The 22,040-nt window shown below is 36.6% G+C and overlaps 2 protein-coding genes across 5 annotated transcripts in view; both read left to right on the forward strand.

Moving 5' to 3' along the window:
• ndrg3b (ndrg family member 3b) overlaps positions 1 to 7,653 on the forward strand; it is a 78,161-nt gene extending 70,508 nt beyond the window's left edge. For 2 of the 3 annotated variants that reach the window (XM_051096096.1, XM_051096098.1), the window contains 2 exons: positions 1,929 to 1,967; positions 6,211 to 7,653. In XM_051096096.1, the coding sequence (XP_050952053.1) occupies positions 1,929 to 1,967; positions 6,211 to 6,386 (215 nt within the window). In that variant the 3' untranslated portion in view covers positions 6,387 to 7,653. The remainder of the gene's footprint in view (positions 1 to 1,928; positions 1,968 to 6,210) is intronic. The other variant, XM_051096097.1, reaches the window with a different exon arrangement.
• A 4,088-nt stretch (positions 7,654 to 11,741) lies between these two features.
• Positions 11,742 to 20,201, forward strand: sla2b (Src like adaptor 2b). 2 transcript variants are annotated; one of them, XM_051096833.1, is made up of 8 exons: positions 11,742 to 12,041; positions 13,928 to 14,069; positions 16,176 to 16,275; positions 16,361 to 16,447; positions 16,799 to 16,902; positions 18,157 to 18,306; positions 18,566 to 18,698; positions 19,979 to 20,201. In XM_051096833.1, the coding sequence occupies exons 2-8, from the start codon at positions 13,979 to 13,981 to the stop codon at positions 20,109 to 20,111; spliced, it is 798 nt and encodes a 265-aa protein (XP_050952790.1). In that variant the 5' UTR covers positions 11,742 to 12,041; positions 13,928 to 13,978; the 3' UTR covers positions 20,112 to 20,201. The 2 variants fall into 2 exon arrangements, with proteins under 2 accessions (XP_050952790.1, XP_050952791.1); XM_051096834.1 differs by having other exon boundaries at positions 11,746 to 12,041; positions 18,569 to 18,698.
• The last annotated feature ends 1,839 nt before the right edge of the window (positions 20,202 to 22,040 follow it).

The following is a 22,040-nucleotide window of genomic DNA, read 5'->3' on the forward strand; positions in this document are numbered from 1 at the left end:
AATGTTGAGACTGCCCTCTACCAGTGTGCCAAATTTCACGACTTTCCTGCAAGTGGTTCTATGGGCTGCCATATGCTCGAGCGGAAGAAACGGAAGAAGAAGAATAAGAACACCAATGGATACAATAGGTGCCTTCGCACCTTCGGTGCTTGGCCCCTTATGATAATAAACGGCAAATCAGAATATTAGAATGATTTCTGAAGGATTGTGTGAGTAATGATGCTAAAAATTCAGCTATGAAATTACAGGAATAAATTATATTTTACAATATATTCAAATGGAAAGCAGTTATTTAAAATGGTAAAAAAATATTTCACATTTTTACTGTTGCTGTACTTTGTATCAAATAAACGCAGGCTTGGTGAGCAGAAGAGACTTCTTAAAAACATGAAAAATCTTACTGTTAAAAAAAAAAAACTTTTGACTGGTTGTGTGTATTGGCTAAGCAGATTAGACTTTTACCTTCACAGTTTGTGAATGTTAATATTGTGCATAATATATTTGGTATTACTACTTTTAAAACCCATATTTGTGTATAAGCACCAGTGCATTTTTACACCACAAATGTTTGAAAGGTTGTCCATTAACAGATAGATTAGAAAATAATTTAGCTATGTATTCCTGTATTTTTTGTCATCATTTTTTGTGTACAGAAGTAATATATTTGTTAGTTCAGACTTCATACATATGTAAACTGTAAGTTCAGATAAGAAAAGTACCGAACATACTGTACATCTGTGTAGTAATTCTTTTGTCTATGTGGAAATATTAGTGAATGCGGAATGAGTCATTAACAGAGCATAAAGTTCATTGGTCAATTCTGTCACTGACATGTTTGTGTTTCAGTAGAGGGAGGGTATCACCGGTAAATTCCACCTTGTGTTTTGAGTCGGTTGAGTGTGTTTGTCAGTCTTTTTTTTTTGTTCTTTTCTTTGTTGCTCTTTGGGGTGTGTTGTATAGTTTCATCTTTAACAAACCCACAAGTGTACGCTCTGAGGGACTATCCCAGAAGACAGTTTCCTTTCAAGAGAGCTTCTCTCACTTTCTCCGTCTGTACTTTCAGATTTTGATACGTTTCACCACTGTCTGAAAATCATTAACCAAGACTAACATTTACTTCAGAGGTTTTAAGTTAAATAGTTTTATGAATGATACAATAGTAGCATTTGATGTCTTCTCTGGCCACATTTTTGTTTGATTTGTAGTGAATATCCTTGGATATTCAGCTTAAAGGGGTCAACGGATGCTTTATGATTCTTTAGGGTCTTAATGAAAAGTCTATAATATACTTTGGTTAAAAATTCTCAATGGTTGTGTAAAACAACAGCATTTTTACCTTGTCAAAATCAGCTCTGCAAAAATCATCTCATTCTGGTTGAGGCTGCTTCAAATGTGAATGAGCTCTGCTCGTCCCGCCCCTCTCTGCTCTCTGTGGAGTGACGAACATGTTTACTTTAGCCGCATTTAGCCGCTAAACTTGCTAAGTAGCACATTATTAGGAAGGGCGATCGCAAAGATTCATAAAAAAAAACACTTAATTTAAAACCACTGCATGGATTTTTATCATTATAGGGTAGATGTGTACATACACACATTAATGTTCAAACAACATGTAAAACTGAATTTAGCATCCGATGACCCTTTTAAAATAATCAGATGTCAAAAAAAAAAGGATCATAACCACCCAAAAAAGCCACTTCACTTGCATTTCGAATGATTGTGAACACTAACGAGCCGTCGAGGCTCTTCCCATCACCTCTGATATCTAACGTCCCCAACTTTCCTTGTGTCCTCTCCTGTAACTTCTGCTTTAACTTTCCTTTTCTCTACCAAATAATCTCTCCCTTTCCTCTGTCCCATCTTTTTCTCCTCCTTTGCTTTCCCTTTTCCCTCTCTTCCTTCTTGACCCTTATATCCAATGCCAACAGTCCCTCATGTGCTACTCAGCCACCTGAACAGCGAATCAGGTACCAGGAGATCAACCAGCACCTTTAACTGAGCCTAAGCCCGTCATCTCAACCTCCCGTGCTTTCTGTCCTCACTGTCTGTCCATCTTTGTCCCTCCCGTCCCAATCACATGCACACCAATGTCTTTTTGTCTCTGCATCACGGCGTGTGAAGCATGGTAAATGGACGTATGTCGTCATTGTATATGATTATAAGCAGTCTGAGAGAATGTGTTTGTGCACACTGTCCACTATCAACAGATGTCTTATATTCTTTTTATGATTCACATAGAAACATAATTTTACTTTGCATGCCACATTCTGCATTGTCTGAAGTTGACTATTCATTTTGCTGCAATGGTAAAAATGAATTTGAGCTTGATCCTCACTAGAGGATTCTCTTTCTTTCATGGGAGAATAATGACTGCATTGTCCAAACAGGGAGGTTGTCTCATCTCAGGATGGAGTGCTGCAGAAATGAGTGCTAAAACCTGGAAGTGAATTAGCATTGAACTTACAATTCCATTGTCACAAAGTCAATAATCTTTGAATAGGTTTTTGATTAAATGCCTTGCTAAACTGAGGTCTGCGGTTAACTCAAGCTCAAGATATTTTCAGCTGATAAATGTGGTGGCTAAATGGTATGATAGAGGTTGTTGAGGACGTCATCACAAGGTAAACTTATCTACCTACTTATCTGCTTTTACAGTGACATTGTTTATAACAACTCTTGCAAACTATTCCAACTCAAGCTATTCAACTATCCAAAGATCGATTGCCTTGTGGCAATGATGTTTAAAGGGAACCCCAGATATTATGATTTGTATATATCAGTTTACATTTTTTAAGAGTCCTATACCTACAAAGCTACAGTACTGTTAAAATTTTTAGGCAGTTAGGCACATAAAATGAGGATGCTGTCAAAAACAATGTCATAAATAGATTTTCTTTATCAAAAAACTTCTGTTAACTAAAATAATTAAGCATTTGATGTGACCATCCTTTGCATTTAAAGTAGCTTTTGCCGTAGGTACACTTGTGCATAGTTTTTCAGGTAGCTTTGCAGGTAGGTTACTTGAAACATCTTGGAGATGTTGCCACAGTTCTTCTGGATTTAGTCTGTTTCAGTTATTCTGTTTCTTGATGTCATTCCAGAGACAGACTGGATGATGGTGAGATCAGATCTCTGTGTGGAGCACTGGCTGTTGTCAGATTCCTTGTGCAAACAAAAATCTCACTAGATTATTACAATTAATGGTAAACAATGTTTGGAAATGTAAATCGATATTTTGTACTGACACACCACAGCAAAAGATAGAAATAACTTACTTTAAACGATTTTTTAGCTGGTGAAAATACTAGTGCCCTAAAACTTTTGCACAGTACTGTACATATTTTGGACTATGGGGGGTGCCATTATTTCGATGATGCCAAATGATTGAGCTACTGGCACTACCTGTTGCTAATTTTACCGAAATGCAACTTTGAAAGTAAAATACTGATACAATGACCACAGCTGCTCAAAGAGTACAGATGATGATGGATATAAGCGTAGGCTTAAATCAGATGCTGTACCATTGATTCTCTCCACAAGGAGTCTTAATGCCCCTGGAAATCAAGTGAAATCCATGCTAAAAAAAGCCGTGCGTCATGACAAGCATCGGCATGTTTACATTGTGTCGGGATGGCGTCTAAGCGTTTATTGTCTCTGCCGTTTGTAAGCTATTTCAGTAGCTGTGCTCTACTAAAAGTCTCAAATGCATCAGAGCTAAAGTGGAGAGAACAAAGACGCTGGTCTTTAGGAAGTTTTATTCATCCACAGGCATCTTCCCATTCTTTTCTCATCCTCTTATCGCGAGGAAAGCAGTGAAGACTTACATCGCTTCTCTTGTTGCCCTTCGACTGAAAATTACAACCCACAGTTGCACAATGTGGCATCATATCAGTATTTTGTTTTTTAGAGTTGTGAAAACAATTTTTAAAAAAAAAATATATAAATCATTCATGAGTTTTCTACTACATATTTCAGTAAGAAAAATAATTTACATTTATATTATATTATATATACTCAGGGTTCCCTTTAGGTCGTGCAACCACGGTGTAGTCTGCTAATACGATCTAGCTTTAGGGTTTTTTTTTTTTTTTTTTTTTTTAGGGCTGCCAAAATTCATTAACGTTGTGTATGTTTGTGAAGATATCTCGATGAACAAAACATGTAGGAATCATGAGCTTCTGTTGGTCACAGAGCTTATGTACAGCAATAATACAAAAGCCAATGGAAAATCCTATTGGGATTTGTTGAAGGAACCAGGGTTATGCTACTTCCAGGTTGTCCTACAAAAATGCATCATCCCTGCAGCACTCTAGTATTTAGATAGACTTGGCTTTTAGGGTGACTATTGCTGAATCCCAATTTTCATATGTCCTGTATAATAAATAAAAACAGAATCACAAATTGCAGTGCAAAAGTAGTGTTTTTTTTTTTGGTGCACACCCGGGTTCATTTGACATAAGAGTTTGGTTTGTTTGGATAATATGAATGCTGTTTTCTGAACTTTGGAGTACACCCGTAAACCGTACCTGGGCTAGTCTTCCTAAAAAAGGTGGTCTGGGGTACGGTTCATACTGATTCTGGTTTGGTTGGTTTTTCATGTAAACGCAATTATATGAACGCACATACAAATGTGCCGTTTTGTGTTGCCGCTTTGGAGACTAATACATTTTCAACATCCAAATCAATCCGAAACACAATATGAAACAAATTGGCTACGTTCACACTGCAGGCAAATGTGGCCTAAATCCAGTTTGTTTGCTCACATGCGACTCAGATCTGTTTTTGTCATGACAGCGTGAACAGCCCAAACCACATGGAATCTGATCTTTTCCATTCCAATCTCTGACACTTCTATACATGGTACTAAATCCGATACAGGTCAGATGTTTTGCAGTGCAACCGCAATGTGAACAGTCATGTCAGAAATCATGTGACGTTTACGTCACTCTAGATTGAGTCCACATATTTCCACTCTGCATGACGGGAAACACTTCAAAGACTTTACATACCCAAACTTATTAAGACAGTTGCGAAAGGTAATCAGTGGAAGTGTGACGTGTCAGAACCAGTGCCGTGTAACAATTAATCGTGATTAATTGCATACAAAAAGTTTTTGTTTACATTATGTATGTGTACTGTGTATATGTATTATGTATATATAAATGCACATACAGTATCTATTTTGAAAATATTTACATATGTTTTCCTTGGTATAATTTATATTATATATAAATATATTTAATATACAAACATAACTATTTTCTTAATTACATCCATGCGTGTGTGTATTTATATATACATAAATATACACACTACAGACACATATATTTTGTAAACAAAAACGTATATTTTGGATGTGATTAATCATGATTAATCACGGCACAGCACTAGTCACTCTGTTGTCTTGTCACATCCTTGTCTTTTTTTAAAATGTCTGCACATAATTTAACTGGCTTCTGCAGCAGATCACACCATAAATAAACACATAATCGCTTACTTTATGTCCTCCGTGTTCCATAGAAGTTCTTTATTTGCGTCAGTGGAACCTTGGATGGAACCTTTCAAATGCAGAAAAGGTTCTTTAAAGTCGAAAAAGGTTCTTTAGATTTCTAAAATGGTCTATAAAATGGTTCTTTTATGAACTGTTCACTGAAAGGTTCTTTGGGAACCAAAAATTATTCATCTATGGCATCATTGCAAAAACACCCTTTTTAAACCTTTATTTTTAAGAGGGTCTTTTAATCACATCTGAGAAAAAAAGCACTAAGGCTCGCAGTATGAACGTAGCCAAATTGTCTCTCTGTGGCAGTATTTGATCAAATTGCCTTTTAATATATAACATACACTTTATGATTTAGAATTTAATTAAATCGGTTTCAGTCAGTGGTGTATGTAATTTTAGAAGTATGTGAATTGGGATTCAGCTTGCTGTTCTCATTAACCATAAACCAAAATGTCACTGTATCTCAATCAGTCCAGTGTTAGTTGAGCAGTCAGCAGAGTGCAGATGTTTAGAGGAGACTCATTATTCTCCCTCTTTTGGATCTTCATGTTTGGATCCGATTGCTGAGAGTGCAAAACTGACAATCCTGTGAAGCACATGCCCCTCACTCAGGATCGTCCCAACAGTCATGCCTCAGTCAAAACAGCAGCAGCAGTGTTAGCCTATGCATGTTTTCACCTCCTTTCAATTTCTCTCTTTTCTCTCAGTGCCCACTGCCAGTATGACCCGTCTGGCTCGATCTCGCACTCATTCGGCCTCCAGCATGGGGTCGGCGGACGGCTCGCGCAGCCGCGCACATACCAGTTCACAGATGGAGGGCGCCACAGGCGGCCCCGTCCACGACAACCAGAACAGACCACAAACCATGGAGGTTTCCTGCTAAAGCACCCAGAACCAAGCCACCATTTCACCTGGCATCATCCGCGTGTTTGACCTTCTGCACCTCAGATGGCTTTCTGTCCATTTTGCGGTTGTTTCCATCCGTTTTTCCACTTTGTTCTACTTGTTCTCGTGGCCAGAGAGCGCTGGTCTATAATGAAGGGATGCACTGTTTGATGTCTAGCACTCCATGTATTTAATATATTCGAATATTTTTCCACTGCATGGAAGCACACTAATTGTTTGCCGATGTTTTTACCTTCATCTTGATTGGCTTATTCTTTTATATCCTTGTCATCCGTTGGAGATTCGTTTCCACTCTCAATATGCTTCTTGTGTATATATTTTGCTGGAGGCTGTTGTACATGTATATTGAACATTCAGAGGGTGTTCTCGTCTGTAGCGGGAGAGTTTTCGTTCCCTCTCTTGCTGTCTCTCTAAAGTCTTCCTGCCCCTTTTGTTTACTATCAAGATGACCAAACCACATCACTTCCTCCTTATCTACTTTTTTCTTTAGCACTCTATTTTCTAGACTGATTTCTGTCTCTAGGGTTTCTACCGCTATTACGGTTTGATTTTAATTGGCTGTCTCCCCTTGTAGTGTTTCTAGAATAAAATCTACTAATTAGCATTTCCCAATTTGAAGTGTGCAATAGACATTTATATTAGTGTTAAATATGTTTAGATCTGCAAATGGTTAATTCAGTTTGATTATCATCTGATTGTGTTTACATGGAGCACTGTACTAAGTTTTAAACCAGAAACCCCTTAAGAGCAAAGACTTTTGCTTAGGTTTCCACTTAAGTTGATGTACAATATTTTTCACAGCTTGTGCTCGGGAGATCAGCTACACTAAAACAAGCCAGTAACTGAAGCTAAGATCTGTAGCTCATTCAAATAACAGTTATATTTACCATAGAGGGCATGTAGAGGTATAAAACAGCATGATTCCTCTAAATGCACTGTACAGTAGTAACTGGTAAATGACCTGTATGCTTCTGGCCTAAGGTTGTCTGTTCATTCTATACAGCAGGCTGATGTTCCAGTAACCTCTTATTATTTTGGACTACTGTTAGTTTGACGTTTTATTGGTCTTGGTCTTTATTATTTCAATGGATGGCAATTCCCTGTTGATTGCTGATTGTACCGCTGCCTTGAGTGAGTTTGTGATGTGCTTTGTCCTCCAAGCATTTAGGGGGCGCTGTACTGCATACTGTCTTCTGAGTATATCGATTTGTACGAATATTGAAATAAAGTAGTTGTACATAAAACTTGTATCTGTCTTTATTAAAGGGATAGTTCACCGAAAATGAAAATTCTGTCATTACTCACCCTCATGTCATTCCAAACATGTAACATCTTCGGAACACAAATTAAGATATTTTTGACGAACAACGAGAGCTTTCTGGCAGTGCATAGACAGAAATGCAACATTCAAGGCCCAGAAAGGTAGTAAGGACATTGATAAAATAGTCCATGCGACATCAGTGGCTCAACCTGAATTTTATGAAGATACGAGAAAACAAAAATCATTATTACTCAACATTTTCTTCTCTTCCGTGTTACTCTCATGACTGCATGTCGAAGACTATCACAACGCATACATGCTCTGTAGAAGAAAGTCATGCATAAAGTTGTGAAATGACTTATGGTTTTCATTTTTGGGTGATTTTAAGGAGCTGGGAGAATGTTGAAAACAGTTAAAAAATACAAAATTATGTTTGTGGGTCAATAAATCCTTGGCTAGCATTATAATTGGACCTCAAGGAAAAACAACGTATGATGTGACCCAAATCGCTTCAAAGCACTACTTTGTGTATTGGTAATCAGATGCTTAACATGCACTACACATTTCAGCGTACCTCCTTCTAGCAGCTCAGCCAGCTGTGAAAGTTTCCGATCACAAGCAAGTTGAAAGGTTGTATTGATTGCATGTGGTCAGAGTTGACACATCTGAAAGCTATTTATAGAAACTCTAGCATGCACACTTCAAGAACCTAACACAACATTGACCACAGCAGAAAGGATCAGTCGATAAGAGATTTTTACATCGCCGTCTTTCCATCTGACGTGCGCGATTACATAACTAGATCAGCTTAACTTCTGTGTTTGTCATTTTCACTTACCGTACAGATTTGCTGATTTGCTTCTCATCTGCAATTGGCACATGGTGAACTTTCGTAACCTGGTAGGATGCCGGCCTACTACAACTAAAATTAACTCATTCCGTTTGCCATGGGAATTAGCGTTGGAACATGTACAGAGACAACTTTTTCAACTAAAAATGGAAAACTTTTACATGTTTCAGCTGTTCATTTACTTGACAACCACATTTGGAGCCTGAAAACTGCAAACTTTTAAAACAGATTTCAAAGTGCAAGTTTTTAAAAATATTGTTAGTAGGTGCATTTCCATTACAGATTTGTGCAAAACGTTTGCAATGTTTCATAAATGTTGGTAAAAAAAAAAAAAAACAGCTGCAAAATGACGTTTCCATTAAAGGGTTAGTTCACCCAAAAATGAAAATTAGCCCATAATTTACTCACCCGCCAGGCATCCTAGGTGTATATGACTTCCTTCTTTCAGACAAATCCAATCGGAGTTATATTAAAAATTATCCTGGCATTTCCAAGCCTTATCATTGCATGGGCTGGTGTTTCTTTTCATCAGTCCAAAACAAGTCCAATAAAGTGCATCCATCCATAATAAAAACTGCCTCACACAGCTCCGGGGAGTGAATAAAGGCCTCCTGTAGTGAATCGATGCGTTTTTGTAAGAAAAAATATCCATATTTAAAACGTAATCTAGCTTGTGCCGACTGGTCGTACCCAGAAGCAGCTCCAGGCGGATGATGTAATACATTGGCGTTGTTCATGCACCGTGCAGAAGTGACAAACGTGAACACGCCGTGAAGAGATCAAAACAAAACAACGCCCATGAATTAGAAGTTCAAAACGAGGATTTGTAAAGGAAAATGTTGTAGGATTTCCATATAAACCAAGAGGAGACTGGTTTTCCTTTGCTAAAGTAAGGAAACTTTGCTTCCTTTGCTCCTGTAAGCAAACGTTGGTTTTCACAAGACTCACCTGCACGTGCGCAACGCCGACGTCCTATATCATCCACCCTGAGCTGCTTCCGGGTGATTATTACGTTTTAGATATGAATATTTTACTTACAAAAATGCACCGATTCGCTACAGGAGGCCTTTATTCACCCCCCAGAGCCATGTGAGGCAGTTTTTTTTATGGATGGATGCATTTTATTGGACTTGTTTTGGACTGATGAAGAGAAACACCCGCCCATGCAGTGAAAAAGCTTAGAAATGCCAGGTTAATTTTTAATATAACTCTGATTGGATTCATCTGAAAAAAGGTAGTCATATACATCTAGGATGTCTGGTGAGTAAATTATGGGCTAAATTTCATTTTTGGGTGAACTAAACCTTTAACCGATGTTATGCGACTAAAACATTACATTTTTCACTCATGGCGATGGATGTTGGTAGGTTTATGTATTGTATGTCGCAGCCACCACACTAGCCATTCATTTTAATCATAAGAGACGTGGGCATCTGTCTTTACAGAAGCAGCGTGGAGAGCCACTTCTGAAACGAGTCGGACCGAGCCTGGTATAAATGCAAGCATTGACTAGAGTGGCCGTGATCAGCTCTGCGAACTTGAGCAGTGTAAATGAATTATCCAAGTTTTAATGCCAAGGCAAGCGCCTTATTTAAGTATTGTGTAGTCGATGCTTATATAAACGACCGCCTATGAGGTGTTTTTTTTAGGCTATAGTACATTAAAGAATGATCATGTCACTTATACCGACAAGGTGACCTGTAAATTCGAAAAAGCTGTTTCCATTGTAGTTTTGCGAAATATTCCTTTTTCGAATTGCCGTGAGTTTTAAAACTTTTTTTGTGGGAGTATATGGGAGTTTTTACGAAACTGACTTTTTCGCAATTTCAATTTATGCAATTTGAAAGGTAATGGAAACACAGCTAGTGTCTCCATCTGAAGTATGTATATGTGCACAGATGCAAAACTTTACAAGAACTCGAAGGAAAAGCTTTTCTGTTACAATGTGAACTTTTTTTCTTTTCTTTTTTTGCTGTAGACTGTAGAGTTCGAAATATTAGAAAAGTTCACTTCCAGAATGAAGTTTTCCTGATCATTTTCCTCACCCCTTTGTCATCCAAGATCCAAGAAAAGAAATTTAGGGTTTTTCTCAGTCAGCAGGTTGAAGTTCAAACTGCGTTTCAATGCAGCTTCAAAGGGCTCTACATGATCCCAGTTGAGGAATATGGGTCTCAACTAGCAAAACAATCAGCCATTTTCTATGGAAATTCAAATTTATATCATTTTTAACCACAAATGCTCGTCTTGCACTATGCATTATGTAGTCACATTGGAAAGGTCATGAGTGATGTAGCCAGAAGTATATACCCAGTCAAAATGAACATGCAAAGAAAGTCAAATGCATTTTACAAAAAAGGTAAAACAACAATGTCGAACGATGTTTGAGGAGAAAATTAGATGGGCTGTAGCTTACCTTTTTGAACCGAAGTACACAAATGAAGAACTAACTACATGTGGCCTTTTACAACGTGATTACATAATGCATGAAGTCGTAGACGCGCATCACAAAGCTAGTGCAGGATGAGCATTTGTGGTTTAAAAGTGTGTACTTTTAAATTTTTTTTTTTTTTTGAAAATGACCAAATGTTTCACTAGATATTTCTAACTGTCACTAGAATATCACCTTATTCCTCATCTGGGATTGTGTAGAGCCCTTTGAAGCTGCATTGAAACTGCAGTTTGGACCTTCAACTTGTTGGCCACCATTGAAGTCCCCTACTGTATATGGAGAAATGTCTGAAATGTTTTCCTCAAAAAACATAATTTCTTTGTGACAGTAGAAAGAAAGACATGAACATCTTGGATAACATGGGGGTGAGTAAATTATCAGGAAATATTCATTCTGGACGTGAACCAATCCTCCTTCTTTCATTATTTATAACAAGTCTTGTTTTGCAACTATACCAGCATCCAATCTGATTAATTAGTTTTCATGGCTATGGTTATTGCTATGGTAATTAAATTTGGTGCATTTGAGAATATGTGAAATCCATAGATGCAAATACTAGTACTAGACTGTTTCTGAAACCTTCATGAAATTTCTGAAGCCGCTTCCGTTGGAGTCTCTAATGTATTGCTTCATCAATGAACCCATGACATCACAACATTCATCTCCAATAACATCTGTATTGTGTATTAGTACAGCTCGAACATTTTCAAAACACCTTCTCCAGTCTGTTCTGGCAGGCATCTGTGCGTCAGCAAAGGAGTGACAGTTAGACCTGTTCGTCACAGGAAACTACAAGAGTCTAGTAAATAAAGCTGCCTGCCTCGGTGTGCAATGCTAAAACACAACCACAGCAGCATCCCACAGTGATACCTGAAACTGAGCTCAACTACTGCTTCTCAGCTCCTCAAGACAACTAGCCTCTGATCTTTACGGAAATCACTCCAAATTGTTTTCTAACTCGGCTATCTTGAGTTTTCAGGCCTGTTGTATGTTTAAAAGCGGACGTGCAAGTGAGGAGATTTATCTGCTTGTGAAAAAGGACTGTCATCGTTGCTAGCCTGAAGACAATGAGGTAAGTTACTTGCCTGAATTTCTGTTTTTTAGGGTGATGTGCACTTGTATTCATTTAGGGGTTTATCCAAAGCAACTTGCACAATATTGTAATGCAAATTAATGTTTAATGTTCAAGTGAATACAGATTCATAGTAATTAAAATACTATTTTTGGTTTCGGTATTTATTTTTGGTGATTTTTTTTAAGGAAAATACTGTGTATGTGACTAATCTAAAAGTATATATATGTGTGTATAATGTTGACACAAGAAGCTCTAAACTTCAAAGTGTAATCTTCAATCTTGAATCAAAGTCAGAATCGTCTTGAAAAGCATGCACTTGCATGCTTGCCTTGCTTCAAAGGCATTTCAAAGACATTTTTGTTGTGAAATCTGTTAGCTATGATTTTTGAAGTGTTTGCAATACTTTCTAACAACCTTTGTAGCAACAAATTTACAGTTCAGACTTGAGAACTTTTAAAGACATGTTAAAAAGCTTAAATACTGAGAAAAAGACATTAGGCGCTGCAGCCGCAACCGGAAGTTAGTAACCTTGCTGTAATCTTTGAAAAAAAAAAAAAAGTGCTTTATCTCCGTATACTGCGGAAAAAAAAAATGTTGTGGTGAAACCATTTTTACTCAGAAATTGCAAGTAGATTTCACAAATAATTACAAACAGCAGATAGCACGCTGAATTAAAATAGAAGTAGAAAGATTTAAATAGTGACTTCTGCAACGTCTAATAAACAAGTTATTTTTTCAGTATACCTGTGTGATATGTTAAACATTTAAACATCTAGAATGTGTCTTTAAATGGTTGAATTTTAGCTGTCGGGTTGTTAGTTTGCATGCATGTGGTTGTGCATTTATAGCTTGAATAATGTATTTCAGTATAGCTGTGTTCATATGTAGCACATGTAATCAGTTACGCACGTGTTATTTTGGTGCCCCTTGGTACGAGGTCTGTCATTTGGACTTGGAGACCCTGATGACCCAGTGAGACCCATCTGTGGTACCAGGTGACCATCTGCTCCATAATGTCATATATCTGTGAAACCAGTGTCATTTGCATTACAGTACAATATGGAAAAATTCCCCTCGAAGATCTCTACTGAATGCTATTAGGCATATGAGGGTGTTGAAATCATAGCACTGGTGAGATTATGTGCGTTTGCTAAAATTATTAAGAGCGGGAATTGAGCTACAATGTAATAAGAATTACAGATGTAGAAATACTAAAAAAAAACAGGTAGATATGTGTCATTTTAGCACATTAAGAAACCATTGCGCATAGATGATGTTGGAAAATATTGTTTGTTTTGGTTATCAGACTATCTAGTTCATGAAACCAGCTGGTTTTCTTTAAATGATTTACAGTAATTGTTTATCATGCCGACCCTGTGGGAAGGCAGTGGAAAATTGCTGAACATCAGTATTTTATAGTTGCTTCATCAGAATATAAGAGTCATATGAGAATATGAGTCAGATTATATAATGGATTCATCTTAGCTAGTAATATTTGAGCTGTTATTTGCATATTGAATCACATTCAGTCAATTCGCTGTGTATGTTTCCTATTTATGCTCACATGTATCGCTTGAATAACTGTGGCTTGTACTGTTGTGATGTAACTGAGTAGAAAATAGTAGAACATTCTCAGCATTTTACCTGGTCTATTTTTAGAGCGGCCAGCCCTTTTTTTAAACCTGAAGTAAATACGTGATACTGAAAGTGCGGATGGAAAGTTTTCATCAAAGTACACAAGTGGTTTGTCAGCATCCTTCCTCCTTACGTTCAAAGCGTGACGTGAGGAAACCATGGCCTGGTCAAACTACATCAGATTTTTGTTTTTGTTTACTTAAATGAAGAACCGAAATGCTGAAATATTCTCGTTCTGCTGTCTTTAGAGTGTGGTTCCCAACAGCATTGTGTGCCTGAACTCTTCAGAGCAGTAGGCCATGGGCAGTCGGCCCAGTAAAGACCGGCGTGGATCCAGCGCACATGCTGTTCTCTTGGACACGGACGAAAGCACTGACCTGCTGACCATGGGTGAGTTCAGCACTGCAGTACACACTTCGTATATGCATGAGGTGATTTCAGAACTGCGGCACTTAAAGTGACTCTCATTCAGACGCGCGTATGGATAAACGAGAAGTTTTATTGACTGTTGCGACTGTAGCAGTCAGTGGTGCTTTACTAGCACTCGTACTTTTCAGTGCATAACTTAGACTGCTCTGTTATGAACATGATAGACTGAAAAAAAATCTTGTTAAATTTGTTTAAAAAAAGTACAGCCAAGTTTGCTAGAAAATCACTGTAGAAAATACATTGTAGAAGTTATAACTTATATATAAAACAAGTTATATAGTCAGAATCGTGAGATAAAAATTCTGAGAAATGAAATCAAAATTGCATGATGTAAACTCACAAGTTATGAAGTCAGAATTGCGAGACAAAGTCGCAAAGTCCCAGTTCTGAGAATAAAATTGAGAATTATGAGATATAAAATATAAGAGAGTTTATATCTTGCAATTGTGACCAAATTGTGACTTTTTTTTAAGAATTGTGAGATTATATCTTAAATTGTGACTTTTTTTCTAAGAATTGTGAGTTTTTATCTTGCAATAGTTACTTATCTTCTAAGAATTACAAATTTATATCTCACAATTGTGTCTTCTAAGAATTGTGTTTATATCTCTAATTGTGACTTCTTTCTAAAAATTACGAGTTTATATCTTGCATTTGTGATTTTTTTTTTTTTTTTTTTTTTTTTTTTTTTTTTTTTTAAGAACTGCAAATTTATATCTTGCAATTGTGACTTTTTATTTTCTAAAAACTGCGAGTTTGTATCTCAAATTGTGAACTTTTTTTAAGAATTGTGAGATAAACTTGTAATTCTGAGAACATATATTTTTCTTTTTTGTTAAAATAAAGTTAGAATTGTGAGTTTGGGTCATGCAATTTTGAGAATAAAAAGGAGGAATTTTTTTTTTTTTTTTGTGGGGGGGGGGGATGGGCTTCCATACTTTCATACTATCATTTAATACTGGTAGTAAAATAGAAAACCACCTGGTAAGCCAGTGTTAATCATAAGTGGTCTGTCTATAAAATATGATTGATACTTGTAGTGTATGATTTGGACAGGGTCATACACATGATAAAATATAAAATGTAGCATAAAACACCTTAATGTACATAACTGATAACAAGTTTTGACAATTAGTGCTATATATCTATATATATTATATATAAAGGGTTATTACCATTAACTAAAACTGAAACTATATTAAAAAAAATTCTCATTACTTGAAATAAAAAATACACATTTTAATTTAGTACTAAAGTTTAAGTGCTAAAAAACCAAAACTAAATAAAACTTAAAAATGATATAGACATTTAAAAATGAAAATAAAGAATATCAAAAGCACAAACAAAATTACTTTAAACTGCAATTAAAATGAAAACAAAATACGAAAATAAAATCTAATTCAAAGATTTTTGCAAAGCCATTTAATTTTTTTTCTACCATTAGCTGTAATGTGGCTCATATTTCAACTTACAAAAAGCATTATTTTTTATAATCATATACTGTAAAATTACATGCATTAAAACTAAATTATATGGTAATTCATGCTGTTTACTTCCATAGGCAGCTGTATATAATATGAACTTAAAATATTACTACATCAGTTCAATCCACCTGAATTACCAAATTCTGATTTGTACATTTAAAATGTACTGATGACTATGGAAGCCCATTTCAGCCACTGAATAAAAAATAAAAAAGGTAATTGTGACTTTTATCTCACAATTATGACTTTTCTTTCTCAGAATTGTTAGATATAAACTCGGAAATTATAACTTGCAAGTTATATAGTTTTAAACTCATAATTCTGAGAAATGAAATCAAAATCAACTTACAAAAAGCATTATTTTTATAATCATATAATGTAAACTTACATGCATTAAAACTAAAACCTTTTACATCCAAAAACTTTCAGTGTGAAATTGCATACAAAACAAAATGTATAATTTTTCACTTTAAATGTTAAGTTTTTATTGTATAAAATCATGTGGCTTTGTCGAAGTGCTCTCTTTATATATAACCCACTAAATCAACAGAACTAAAGGTGTTGTTTTGATCTTTGTGTGCAGACAGTGGTAGATTTGTGGTGGTGTCTCTGTATGACTATCCGTCGAGAGGTCCAGGTGACTGTGCCATCAGAGTGGGAGAGAGGCTCAACATTTTGTCAGAGTAAGTGTGCTGTTGCACAGCGGTGCCTCATTGCAGGAAAGTGCCTGATTGGGATGAATATCTGATGATTTAATGTGTGTTACAGTGAAGGAGAGTGGTGGAAAGTCAATTCATCAGCCACCGGAAACGAGAGCTACATTCCCAGCAATTACACTGCCAAAGTCTACAACAGGTGAGCTGAGCTCACGCACTTTCAAAATCGTTTTTTCTGTTGGTTTAGAGTGTGCATACAGTACATCATGACATCACACCCATGGCCAGGTGGTCTGGTTGAGTGTGTTCCATAAGTGATATCATCGTTATTCCTCCAGAGGCGGTGATGATGAGAGTTTTAGTTTCTGTAGAGTGGGCTCAGCTGGGTACAGTGTGATCTGATTATCAGTTTGGGGGAACGTACTGTACCCACAATGACCCCACTATTCACTCGCTCATCACATGACGCTCTGCCTCTACCTACTACTTTTTCCTTCAACTCTACTCTTGATTTTGTCACTCATCTGTATGTGTGCGTGTGTTCGTGCAGGTGGCAGTATGTGGGTCTCAGCAAACAGAAAGCAGAGGAACTGCTAATGCTCCCTCATAATCAGCCCGGCTCCTTCCTCATCAGAGAGAGCGAGACCTTCCCAGGTACTAATCTATTGATTAATCGACTAATATTTCATTAATAGTCGATCAGGAATGTTTTTTCTTTTAAAAAACTCAGCGCAGAATCACTGTTTCCATCACCCTGGTTTAGTGCGCATTTTAAAGCATCACATCAGAAACGAGTAACGGAAATGCCAAAATTCGACTTGTGCCAAAAATTATTAAGTAAAGATGAAGTAAAGATATTTTGTAAATTTCCTACCATAAAATGTTTTTAAAACTTAATAAAACAAAGTTTTATTATTTAAATTTTTTAAATAGCTGCTTTTTTATTTGAATATATTTTAAAATGTAATTTATTCCTATGATCAAAGCTACATTTTCAGCATCATTACTCCAGTTTTTAGTGTCACATGATCCTTCAGAAATCATTTTGATATTCTGATTTGCTGTTCAAAAAATATTTAGTAGAAGTAGTAGTAGTATCAATATTTAAAACACTTTTAAGTTTTTTTTTTAGGATTATTTGATGAATAGAAGATCCAAAGATCAGCATTTATCTGAAATAAAAAGCTTTTGTAACATTATACAATATACCATTCAAAAGCTTGGAGTCTGTATAATTTTTTTCTATCAAAAGTGATGATAAAGACATTTGTAATGTTACAAAAGATTTCCATTTCAGAAAAATGCTTCTGAACTTTCTATTCATCAAAGAAACCTAAAAAATTCTACTCGGTTGTTTTCAACAACAACAACAATAATAATTAATAATAATAATAATGTTTTTTGAGCAGAAAATCAGAATATTAGAATGATTTCTGAAGGATCATGTGACTGGAGAAAATTCAGCTTTGAAATCACAGGAATAAATTACATTTTAAAATATATTAAAATAGAAACAAGTTGTTTTAGATAGTAAAAATATTTTTTTTTTTTTTAATTGTTTTTGCTGTACTTTAAATCAAATAAATGCAGGCTTGGTGAGCAGAAGAAACTTCTTTAAAAAAAAAAAAACTTACTGTTCAAAAACTTTTGACTGGTAGTATATATCAGTTCAAAATATCGATTATCGGTGTATTTGATTTGTAATAATCTGTATCGTAATACAGATTGTAATAATCTGCCCTGAAAACCACACACTGGTTAACCCGTAGTTTGCCTTGCATGTCTCATAACCGCTGTGTCTTCAGTTGGATTGTAATTAGGTGGGCAGAATTACAGTCTTGATGAATTATCGAAAAATTAATGAATTTTTCCTTTTTTTTTTTTTATTTTTTTTTTTTTTGAACTCAGGTTGCCACACTCTGTCAGTGCGTAGGAGCAGCTCGCAGGAACGCGCTTCAGTCAAACACTACCGTATCAGCTGCATTGAGAACGGCTGGGTCTACATCTCTCCTGGACTCACCTTCAGGAATCTCTCAGACCTGGTCGCACACTATTCAGGTACACTATCACACACTCACAGATGCAGCCAATAACTCATTACTGGCAGCCAGTGATTGTATGTGACATTACTGGGTTTGTGTTTGTGCTTGATACTAATGTCATACATGATGCTGACTGATAGTTTTGAAGAAATTTTTAAATCATGTACTCGCAGGAAAAGTAAAAAAAATCTGATTTTATCTGATAAATTTTTCATAATTTCGGCTAAACGTGCAGAAATGTTGTGGACAAAGTTTAAATGTAAACTATCTCTCAGAAGTATCGGACGGGCTGTGCTGTACTCTGGGGGAGCCGTGCTATATCATTGGATCCAACAACGTTCCTGTGGTAACCGGTCCGCCTCCAGTGGCTGTGAAGAGGCCTACAATAAACTGGAAAGATGTGAACAGGTGCGTCAAATGCATCAGGTCACAAATGAACTGACCTTAAAGGAGAAGTCCACTTCCAGAGCAAAATGTACAGATAATGTACTCACCCCCTTGTCATCCAAGATGTTCATGTCTTTCTTTCTTCAGTTGTAAAGAAATTGTTTTTTGAGGAAAACATTTCAGGATTTCTCTCTATATAATGGACTTCTATGGTGCCCCCGAGTTTGAGCTTCCAAAATGCAGTTTAAATGCAGCTTTAAAGGGCTCTAAATGATCCCAGCCGAGGAAGAAGGGTCTTATCTAGCATAGTATAGTATATACTTTTAACCTCAAATGCTCGTCTTGTCTAGCTCGTGCATTTTGGTTCAATACAGTTAGGGTACGTCAAAAAACTCCCCTCTCATTTTCTCCTCCAACTTCGAAATTGTCCTACATCGCTGCAGAAGTACCAACCCAGTGTTTACAGAAGTGCAAAGAAGATCAAACGCTGTTTACAAAACAAGGTAAAACAGCGATGTAGGAGGATTTTGAAGTTGGAGGAGAAAATGAGATGGGAGTTTTTTAACCTACCAACTGTATTGACCCGGATTACACAGGCTACACATGCGCATCACAGAGCTAGATGAGCATTTAAGGTTAAAAAGCATATAAATTGCAATTTTTTTTTTATTTTTTTTTTAGAAAATAACCAATCATTTCACTATATAAGACCCTTCTTCCTCGGCTGGGATCATTTAGAGCCATTTAAAGCTGCATTTAAACCACATTTTGGAAATTGAAATTCGGGGGCACCATAGAAGTCCACTGTATGGAGAGAAATCCTTAAATGTTTTCCTCAAGAAACATAATTTCTTTACAAGTGAAGAAAAAACGACATGATCATCTTGTATGACAAGGGGGTGAGTACATTTTCAGGAAATTTTTGTTCTGGAAGTGAACTACTTCTTTAAGTGGACAGATCACACAAGTGAATCATTTACTCACCCTCAAGTTGATCCAAACCTGTATGAGTATTTTTTTTTTTTTTTATGTGCCGAACATGTTAAATGTTAGTAACCAAACTGTTGCTGGTAGCTGGTATTTTGTTCAGTACTATGGAAGTAAACGGCTATGGAAAATGTTTGGTTACCAACATCCTTCAAAATGTCATCTTCAGTACTCGTACAGGTTTGTAACAACATGAGGGTGAATAAATGACGACAGCTTTGACATTTTGGGTGAACCGTCCTTTTAACTACAAATTAGCAATATCGTTTTTCCAAAACCTAGTAGAGCAGTTTCTAAATGAATTCTCTTTGCAGCTCCATGATCTTCAGCCAGAGCAAAGGCGACGCGGAGGAGTCTCTAGTGAGCGAAGGCCTGAAGGAGGCCATTAACTCGTACCTCTACATGACGGAGGAATGTGAGGACTGCTGTCAGCTCTGGGACACATGAGCAAAAGACTGTCGTGAGACATGGAGGACGAGTGTTTGAATGACGTAGGACTCTCAATGCTGTGATACGGGATAAAACACTTTACAGAAACTGACCCCGAAACTAAAAAATCATCAGAATGCATCGAAGCGTCTCTTTTCGTTCGCGTGTTTCTGCGTAAAAACTGTTTGAGCGTACGCGGCGTCGGATAAATTCCCGGACGTGCGCACTGACTCATTGCTGTTCTTCCAGAGTGGGTGCTGGAGACAAAGATGTCACAGTTTCCTGTGTGGCCGTGCTCCTGGCGGACTTGAAAGAGCAAACGTCTGAAGGAAAGAACGACAGAGGAGTGTGTGAGTAGGAGGGGGAACACAGCTGGGTGGCGTACGCATCCATTTCCACTCCACTCACACTTTCTGGAACTTAATCAGTGTCTTAATTTGCATCAAATGAAGTTCAAAGAAGTGCTTGATCAGAGATTTTGATGTCATGCTTTGTTAAAAATCCATATTTATGACTGAACTTAAATGTTGTGAATCTTTGTAAATAAATATCTATATATACAGTTTGTTAAAGAGATAGTTCTCCCAAAAATGACATTGTCATCATTTTACTCACCCTCAAATCGGTTTGAGTTTCTTTTATAACACAAAAGAAGATCTTTTGAAGAAAGTTGATAACCACACAGTTTCAGTTCCCACTGACTTTGTTCAAAACTATAATGGAAGTCGATGGGAATCATTATCAACTTTCTTTAAGAGATCTTTTGTTTTCAGGTTTGGAGAAACTCACACTTTTCATTTAAGCTGAACTATCCCTTGTGACATACCGACATCAGTTATGTTCTGTAATAAATTCGAGAGAAAAAACAAGGTCATCTTTGTATTTGTCGAAGCTGACAAGAGCATCTTGAATGAGGTGTTTCCTGTCAGTCTTTGCACCTATTGTTCAGAAAAGAACCGCAGTCTTGAGCTGCAGGAAGTGAAGGGTTGTGCATGCCTGCATGTGGTCTGCTCTCAGTGTGCAGGGGAATATTTATACCAGCTATGTTCTTTAAAGAACCTTGCAGTGTAGTACTAATGAGAACAGTCTTTGGATATTAAAAATGAGAATTGATTTGAGAAGTTCAAGGACTGCTATCTGTTCATCAAACCGCAGTTTCTCCTCCACACAACTTTGATGACAGACATTGGAACTAAAGATTTCCATTTTATATATTCTTGACAGGCTGTATTTAGGTGTGCTTAAGTGAATGATTGGCACAGGAGTTTGTTTGATGATAAAGGTAGCGCTGTGTTACATTGCAGTGCCACCCAGAGGCTGTGTTATGCATTGCAGAAAAGTCATACAGTGTGCAATTAAAGTGTTTCTATTCTTGATTGAATGTTGATATATTAAACCCTTTTTTTTAAAAAAAGTTGGCACAAGGTCTCTTATGTTTAAAGGGATTGTTCACTCAAAATGTTCACCCAAACACGGACTATTTTAACGATGTTCTTACTACGCTTCTGGGTCAGAATATTCTTGGATTTCATCAAACATAAATTAATTTGTTTTCTGAAGATGAATGAAGGTCTTGGAACAATATGAAGGTGGGTAATTATGACAGAATTTACATTTTTGGGTAAAGAGTGCCTTTAAAGTTGGCATAAAATAAACAGATCATGAAATATTTGGCTAATACCACTTGTACATCTTTACCACCTATTTAGTTTGTCAAACTATTGCACCCTTTCCTGCTTATAAAGTTTTCTCTATATGATTTAGCAGCTTCCACACGTTTTCAGCACAAACAACATATTCAGTAGTATAGTAGCCGTGCAATCCATGCTATTGTTTACATCTGAGTATCTCATGGCCACTTATTGGTGAAACTGACCAATTAGTGACATAAGTCCAAACCCTCTATGAAAGCAAAGGCATGCCTCAAAAGGTAAAAGTGGACTACTT

Source organism: Labeo rohita, chromosome 23 (assembly GCF_022985175.1).
Source record: "Labeo rohita strain BAU-BD-2019 chromosome 23, IGBB_LRoh.1.0, whole genome shotgun sequence".
NCBI classification, from domain to species: Eukaryota; Metazoa; Chordata; class Actinopteri; order Cypriniformes; family Cyprinidae; genus Labeo; species Labeo rohita.

What these genes read in the sequence shown, in the direction of transcription:
- sla2b (XM_051096833.1), top strand. Translation starts at nt 13,979, where the DNA reads ATGGGCAGTCGGCCCAGTAAAGACCGGCGTGGATCCAGCGCACATGCT. An exon ending in ACTGCCAAAGTCTACAACAG is followed by an intron (nt 16,448 to 16,798) that starts GTGAGCTGAGCT and finishes GTGTTCGTGCAG; the next exon opens with GTGGCAGTATGTGGGTCTCA. An exon ending in AACTGGAAAGATGTGAACAG is followed by an intron (nt 18,699 to 19,978) that starts GTGCGTCAAATG and finishes TTCTCTTTGCAG; the next exon opens with CTCCATGATCTTCAGCCAGA.